The sequence below is a fragment of the Geospiza fortis genome, unplaced genomic scaffold (assembly GCF_000277835.1).
Source record: "Geospiza fortis unplaced genomic scaffold, GeoFor_1.0 scaffold203, whole genome shotgun sequence".
Classification (NCBI taxonomy): Eukaryota; Metazoa; Chordata; class Aves; order Passeriformes; family Thraupidae; genus Geospiza; species Geospiza fortis.
The window spans coordinates 1706934-1715478 of NW_005054385.1; the positions used below are offsets into that span (position 1 = coordinate 1706934).

The 8545-nt window shown below is 41.7% G+C and overlaps 1 protein-coding gene across 1 annotated transcript in view; it reads left to right on the forward strand.

The window, feature by feature from the left end:
* GNG10 (G protein subunit gamma 10) overlaps positions 1-5954 on the forward strand; it is an 8032-nt gene extending 2078 nt beyond the window's left edge. The window contains exons 2-3 of the mRNA XM_005425347.1: positions 3218-3351; positions 5089-5954. Coding sequence (XP_005425404.1) covers positions 3218-3345 — 128 coding nt within the window. The 3' untranslated portion in view covers positions 3346-3351; positions 5089-5954. The remainder of the gene's footprint in view (positions 1-3217; positions 3352-5088) is intronic.
* Positions 5955-8545: the final 2591 nt, after the last annotated feature.

The following is an 8545-nucleotide window of genomic DNA, read 5'->3' on the forward strand; positions in this document are numbered from 1 at the left end:
GGGGGCGGGGAGGGCGGAGCCGCTCCTGCCTTTCCGAAACTCCGCACTGGTGGGCGCCGCCCGCCCGGGCAAGGAAAGGGGCGAGGGGTGCGAGGTGTGCCCGGCGGGCTGCGAGCCCCGGCCGCACGGGAGCGATGGAGCCAGTGCCGTTCCCTGGTGAAAGGAGCCCTGATAAATAATGCAGCAGCTCCTCGTTAGTTCTGCACCAGCAAACAGATAACCGAGAATAGTTCCTCGCCGCCCGACTCCCCCCTGCTTCGGAGCACTGGCAGGATCTGCAGGGGGAGGCGGTGCGGGGTGGTACCCGCTGGCGCACTGGGGGAAGGCAGGCGATTTGCTACGCATGCATGAATCTTCTCCTGCTTGCACATTTCCAGACAAAGGCAGCACGATGAGGCGGTCCTGTCGTCTGCCAACTCCTCAGGTTTGGTGACCTGACCGAGACAGCTCTTGGTTTCCAGCAGATGTGCGGGTTCATCACCACGCACAAAATCCAGCATAGTGTTTGAAGTGATGGAGGTCAAATTAATTTACATCCTGCACTTTTCTCGTCTCTCTGCTTGCATTCGCCATTTTTCTCTGGCCAGTCACAAAAGACTAGCTTCCTCAGTCTGACGGCAGTGCCAACACATTGAGCTGCAGGAACTTAGCTAATTGATTTTAAAATAACTCATAATACTTGTTCCTACTACTCCTGACCTGGGCTGGTGAAAATTTGAAGTGCTTGTTGCGAGGTGAAACCACTCCAGCTTTTGGATATCATTCTAATCAATTTGGTTTTGTTACTACATTTTAGCAGCAAAACAGAATCAGCAGATGCTTGATATTCTAAAAATTGCTGTGCTTATCACCACAGTAAGGTGTGGGAATATGTGAGAAACAACATGTTTCAGAGTAGAAATGTAGACTCTTCTGGAAAGAGGAGTATTGCCAAACACTGAAATGGTTTCCCACCAGTTATTGTTGGTGCCTGGTTCTCTGTTCCTGCTCATTTTGAGTCATAAACTCAAAATACTCATATAGTCCTCCCCACTATTTTTTTGTGGGTGGGGAGTGGCTATAAAATACGTAGTTTGTAGCTTGCAGGTGTTACTTTGTGGCAATAACATATTCTGGAGCTGGACTTCTCAAGGCTGCCTATTTTTTTATGAGTTTGCTCTTGTGATCCGGGTAGGCTTGTCCTTGATGGACCTCAGACTCATCTTTCTTGCAGCACTGTGCACAGACCTCTTTCTAGGTCTGCTGTTCTAGGAGCCTGTTCATGGCTTTGAAATGACACATGATAAAAATGTATCATATAAATTGTAACATCTGGCTTTCTATACATACTGTACAAAAATAATGTGAAATATATTCAGCTGATAAAAACCACTTGGTTCAGTTTTTGCAAGCACTGAAATGGGAGAAAACATTGTTTCAGCTACTTTGAATAGACAATGTGTTTCCAGACGGAAGCTGGTTATGAATGGATTTTTAAAAATACATTCCATACTGCCAAGTTCCAATGGTGATTTTGTTTACCCTGCTGGCTAAAAAAGCAGACAGGAACAATATTTTCAGAAAGAGGAAACTGAGTAGGAAGAAGTACCCATACACATCTTGCAAGTGGGGGCTGCTGGAGGGAGTGTGTCATGTGATGAAATACTGCAGAAATTTTCTATGTGAGCAGGAGAAAAGAAGAATGTTATGGGTCATAGGTAGGACTAAGAGTAGGTTTGTATCTTTTGAGGATATACCAGGATATATGTAGCTCAGTCTGTGTGGAAGGGTTTGGCAGCAAAGTGCACAGTGATGCTGTAGGCACTGCTAGGTCTCAAAGGAAAAAGCTCCACATGGCCTTGGCCCAGCCAGTGTTGGCTTTTGGGATCTCTGGCTGATGGCCCCATGGTGCACAGTCAGGCACCACGAGGGGCAGGTGCTGTGGCTGAGGCAAGGGTGCTAATGCTGCAGGGGGTCCAAGGGGCTGGGCAGGGCAGGAGACCTCTGCAGCCTCCAGAAAGGGCTTCTCCTCAGGTAAGGAAGGAGTGACAAAGCCTGCTGACTTAGCAGGAATCCTTGCTGCAGACACTTCTCCCTGTACTCTGCTCAAGAGAACCTGGGAGGCTGAGGAGAAAAAAAACTTCTGATAACAACTCCCTGAAGTGCCATCAGCTCCTGGCTAAATTCAGGCAGTTACTAGGATGAGCGTCCTGGAGGAGAGCCTGGGGAAGAATTGGAAGACAGTGAACAGGAGAGCAGCTAAATAGCAAACAAAAGTGTGTGCTAGGCCAGACTTCCCATGTGTTTCCAGATGCTGTTAGATGGGATGGCCAAGAACCAAAATTCCACTGGTGCTCTGGAGTGGTTCCTTTAGACAGGAGGCTGGGAAATGTGGTTGGTCCTTCTGGTTATTGTTTTGGCAACACTGTAGAGTGGTGTAGGAAGAAAAGTCAGTATTTCAGGAGTCCTGTAACAAAGGCAGAGGTGAGGTCAGAGGGGAACTTACAGCTCCATCAATATATTTAGTAGTTCCTTTTATAAAATATGTATCAGACAGCATGGGTTTTGTACAGCTCCCTGCAGCTGTTCCTAATGTGTGTCTGGGAAACTGGAAATTCCTCTACATTTTCCTTCAAAAATGTAGGTGCATGACTGACTTGCCATCCACAAGGAGAGCAAGGGAGTTCAGTGCTGAGGACATTTTGCCTTTGGGATCTTGGGCTTGTTCTGCAGCTCTCGAGTCTCCTTCTAGGGGGCCAGAATGTGGATTTGAAGTTCTGACTTTGCTGCTGGGGGAAGATGACAATTTGGACTTCAAAAGCTTTTCATCCTCATCTTTTTGCTTTCACTCCTTGTTATACTCTGTGTTGTTTAGAAATTTGGAATGAAAATACTTTTAATAAATTCTCAGAGGATATAAGAGTTCAAATATAAACCTCCAAACACCACAGAAGATTGTAAAATTGTCAGGGCTCTGAGCATTTTAATGGGAAGAAATTGCATCACACTGGCACCTCAGTCCTCTACACTCTTCTGGCTTATCACTGGTTTAGTATTTCACGTGTGCTTCATGAGAGCTTTGTAAATTGTGCTTCTGTGCTGATTTACTTGATGCTCTAGAATCTGAGAGGTGACTTGGCTGCACTCCAGCTCTGTTTGACAATAGCTCTTCAAGAGGAAATGCTTAATAGATGCTTGTGAATGAATTAGTTTCCTCTCTGGATTTTTTTTCCTTTTCAGGTGTCTCAGGCAGCTGCAGAACTCCAGCAGTACTGTATGCAAAATGCCTGCAAAGATGCCTTGCTTGTTGGGGTTCCTGCAGGGAGCAATCCCTTTCGTGAACCCCGATCCTGTGCTCTGCTCTGAAATCAGGTAATAAAGTCACAGATGCCATGACAACCACTCTAATTTGAAACTCAAAACCTTGGAGAGACAAAGACACACGGTGATACTTGTTTAACTGTTGAGTTCTTGCTTGGGTGTTCATCATTTCTCTGCTGCCTCTGCAAATGATTTTCTGGGTTTTTCAGGTGGTGCAGTGGAAGCATATCTCTTTTCTACAGATCTTTCTAGAGGTGTTTTCTTTATGAGTTGTTTTTTTGTTGGGATAGTTGTGTTTCTGTGTTTGTGCAGCAATAAGGTAATTAGCAGCATCCAAAGTAATTAAAATTGTCTAAGACACACAGCTGTGTTTGACATAGGTGGACAGCAGACAGTCACATACCCAGCTTGGAAAAGTAAGACAAAGCTGTGGCAATTTTATATGTTCTGATGACTAGCTCACAGCCTAAGTAAGAATTATGTTAAAATACATTTCGATCTTTAATGTTGCAGTTCATTTCGCTGTGTCTGTCCTTAGGCTTTTCCTGTTCTTACTGTTGGTACAGCACCAAAACCAGTGGAAGCAGAGAGGAGCTGAGGCAATCTGTAGTCATGTCCTTTGTAACCTTTTTCAGCACAGATCTAAAGGATGAGCTACTCCCTGAACTCTGCATTGCCTGTACCCCTGTAACATCTGCAGAGTAGGTGGGTGGGTGGCTGTCCAACATTTGCAAACCTTTGGGATCCAGTTTCATGATTCCCAGTCTGGCCTCTCCCATTTGTCACAAAGGTTATCAGTGATTGCAGCAGGAGAAATAAAGGCCATGCATGCTAGTAGTCTTGGGCAGAACCACACCATAACTTGAAAAATCTACTTACTTTGCTTGACACACAAATGTGGAAGTAGGATATTCGGAAGGGGTTACTCCTCCTTTAAAGAAAGAATAAAAATAGTTCCTGCTAAAGAGCTGAAAAATCTACAGAGGGAGGAAGAAACACTGAAGTCTGTTCTTTTAATGAGAGTGCTATTAAAGAAAAAATTGATATTTTCTCAAAGGGCAGAATTGAAGCTAAAACATAAAGTACTCATAAAATCTTCCCCTTGCTGCTGCCAGCTGTTCCTGAGCTTGCACTTGAGCTTTTGCCTCATCAATAACAAGGCCTTGATTGTTGCTACATAGGTTTAACAAAACAGGATTGAACCTAAAGAAATGAAACAATTGAACATGAGATGCTCTTCTGGAAAAAATTTAGAGAGGGTGAAGCAAAAGCAGATTTTCTTATTTTAGGTGCTACCCAAATTAATTCTTTATGCAAATAAGATAAAATTCTTAATACCATTGCATATGTTCTTTTGTTATTTAAGCAGCCTTTCTACCTTTTGGTTTTCTGGGGGTCTGTGTGTGTGTGTGTCTACATGTTCTGAGTTGATCACATCATACAGATACATTACAAAATATTTTCTTAGAAAAACTTGGTGATTAATTTATAATACTTTTAGAAATGCATCGCTCAGCCCAAGATGTCATTTGGTACTTTTTGCTGGTAGATCAAATATTTAGTTTATTATTCTTGTGTTACCTTAGGATCATAAGAAATTCAGAGCAAAGTAAAAAAGCCAGTTAAAAATTTTACAATATTGTGAAGATATCAACATTCAGCAAAGGAAAATCATTATTTGGTTTTTCTCAGCGCAAAGGAGCTTTTCTGTTACAATTTTTAAGAGAAATTACATCTATCAGCATAAGAAAATGGCATTTAATAAGCCTTTGTTTTTTCTTCTTATAGGGAAGGTCATTGGAGAATTGCCTTCAAGCATGACATGAATAACAACTGCCTTTCCTTCACAAGAAAAGTCTCGGTCTTTTATGTGGCTAAAACAACATCCTAGATATCTGTTTCTGTGTTCTTGTGAATCTGTATTCCACTATATTTTAGTAATGTTCTTGAAGTTTTTTAACTTCATAATCATCACCACTTTTACTACACTATGCTAACTATACAAATATTACTTGAGAAGTTTACATTTTAGAAATGAAAAACATGTGAATTTTTAATCAAATTACTTACTCTGATCTTGATAAACCATAACACCAGAATACTAGCAAAAACTACTCGTGGGGATTTTTTTTCCAAAATAAAACAACCTAAAAGTGAATAATTAAAGCTAAATGCTGTTAGAGCTGAAGTAACGTCCTCAGGGGACATTTTGCTTCCATTAGCAAGACCTGGAACCAACTTTAGGTTTTTTTCAAGTGCATCTCAATGCATAATGACACATTTTAGTAACTGCTGAACACAATGTGTAACAGAGGCCTGATTCCTAAATCATGTTTCTTGCAATACTTCTTATCTGTAAGCCTTCTTCTACTTTGTAACAGTAGTGCTGCAGAGGCATTTTCTTGACGTATTTAAAATTACCAAACAGACACTAAGAATCTGTGAACACCCAAAGATAACTGCATGCATTGTTGTCACGGTTTGCAATACACAGAATTTACTAAAATGTACTTGGTCATTTGCCTTCACTTTTTTGATAGAGCACTTTTACAGAACAACTTTTTAAATAGGTTTTTAATTTTGTGTACTTCCTATTGTTTGTATTAATCTTTTAGAAGTTTGGAAATAAAATTCCTATCCCTCTTGGCTTTGAACTCACTGTGTAATTGTAACAAAGAGCAGCTACTGTAAAGAAGAGGATATGTGGATTTTGCAGTGGAAGTGAAGGCCTCAAGCTCTTTGCTCTTTTGGGAAGAGATGGTTGCTGTTGGATTTTTAGAAACTGTATCTTATTAGTAGAAAAATGCCATTCATATCTGTTGACCATAGTTGTAAATACTAACAATGTTATAAGGCTCACACGTTTTGAAGCTGTAAGGAGGAACTCTGCAAGCCAAGTACTTAATGCTCATGAATGTTAACTGAAATGGGGCAACAGTGTCCTCCAGGCAGTTTGTCAAATATTTTCATGTTGCTGTCCTGCAGAAAGACATCAACATGAGAGCTGTAATACTGCCAGTATGTATTGTGCCTTTAAAAACAGAGAACATCCTTCTGAGCTTCTCTTCACTCTGACTTCCTTTCACTGCAGGCTATTTAAGTATGGCAGTTTTTCTGTTAGTACTGGACACAGGTACAGAAGTCTAGAGAAAACCAAAATACTGTTGCACAGAGGCCATCAGAGGCTTGATTTGAGACCAAAATATCAGAGATACTGATGAGTCAAAAGCCTTTGGACAGCCAGTATTTGTCTGCTGCCTACTTCCTCCTAGGCAAGCCCTTCATATTTCTTTTCTCTCTTGCAATAAAATCTCCCCTCATCTCCACACCTCCACACCTGTTTCTCTCCCCAGAACCTCTGCTGCATATGCTTTCAGGCTCAGCAATGTCACTTGGAGCTGGGGTTTTGAAGTGGCTGCTCAGCTGGCACAAGGAGTGGCCAAATCACAGTGTGCAGCAGAGAGCCAGTCAACCACGGCTGTCTCTTGGCTGCCCTGCCCAACTCCATCTGGTCTCTTGCAGCTGCAACAACTGCAGGCGGGCAGCTGTGTGCAGCATCTTAGCTTCCTTCACCAAAGATTATGCAAGAAGGCGATCTGCTGTGCAGATACCATCTGATGGCAGCAGGTCCTACAGGACACCCAGGGTTAAGAAGATTGAGTGAATGTCCACATTTGTATGCTCAGTGCCTTACGGGAGCCAGAAAAGCCCCACTTTTCTCACTGTCATCTCTCCCAGCTGATCAGCTCTTCTCCATCTACAGCTGCCTCCTGCCTGGTCACTAAAATGTTTATCAACTTGTTCCAGGAATGGAGTGTCCCTACCTGCTTATGTAAGACTGGAGATTGGATTTTTGTACTGTGCCTTTTTGTCTAAGAATTAGTTGCTTCCTAATTCATAGTAATAGGTAATTTGGCAGGGTGGGGGTGGGGTAGAGGGGAGGGGGGAGTGGGGAAGTGCGTTATTGTAGTTCAGCAGTAATCTTATTCCACATTAAACAGACAAAAGGAGGGGGAAGAATGTCATAATTTATAAATTTGTCAATGTGTCCGTATTTTTGAGAGACTGACATTTGTCATAGACAAAACCAGTAAAAAACAATAGTCATTGCAAGCCCTTTCCCTTATTTTCCAGTACACTACCAGTGATTTAACGGTACGCTGACATTTTTTCTACCTAATGGAAACATAACACAGACAGCACTTGAATTTTTTTATTTAATGTACACAGTATATCTTTGTTTTCAAAGTTATCTACAGATGATCTATGCTATGCTTTCACAACTGTTCATGTGGAAGCTCTGGTGCCAGCTTTTGCCTTTGGAAGAGGAGAACATAAATACACAGCTTGGCACTGGCAGATATAATTTTCTCAAACTGTGGTCATCTGTGACTGAGGCTTTATAGAGCTATACTTCAAAAAAACCAGATTCCCGTTTTTTTGGGAGGTACTTCTGAACAACATAAACCATGATACAAAAGAAGGAAAATGGTTAGGTCAGGTGACCACAAAAATGGACCATGGATAGTAAGCAAATTGCAACTTATATTTCAGTCTTTCTCTCATTCTAGGAAACAGTGGCTTGTTGCAATTTTACTAGAAATCTTTTCATGTTACCACCTGTGAAAGGTAATTTCTCAAATCCTGCAAACTATCAGTGTACAAATAATTCAGGAATATTACTATGAACTAAAACTGCAGTTAGTGCAGACATAGCTGATAAGAATTCAGTCAAAAATCAGCACTCTTTTCTCTGAGAGACCAAATCTTTCTTCCCTAAGTGCTGGTTTCATTTACTCAAATAGTGAATATGTGCTTAATGAAGGCTTTATGTCAAGTAAGTATTTGCAAACATAAACCTTAAACTTGGTGGTTTTTTCTTTTATTACCTTTCAGATTGGTGAGTTTGAAACCTGAATCATCTCAGCTGAATGCCACTGAACAGAGAAAGACATTCTGGAGCTGGCTGGCATGCCGGTGCAAACCGTTTATGCATTCCTGTGGCAGAATGGAGTTACTGTGTACCATTGCTCCCACACGTATTTCCAGTTTTGTTGCCAAATCTTTTGATGGAAAGTGAGGGTTTGGGTACTATTCTTTCCTGTTCTTTAGATTACAACTGAGATAGATTTTTTTTTAATTCAATGTTTCACTTGTAGTTGTACCCTATATCTGGGTCTGCCTCCCAGATACCTTTCATCCCCCCACTTGCCAATGCCCTGCAGAAGGCTGAAAAACATGGATG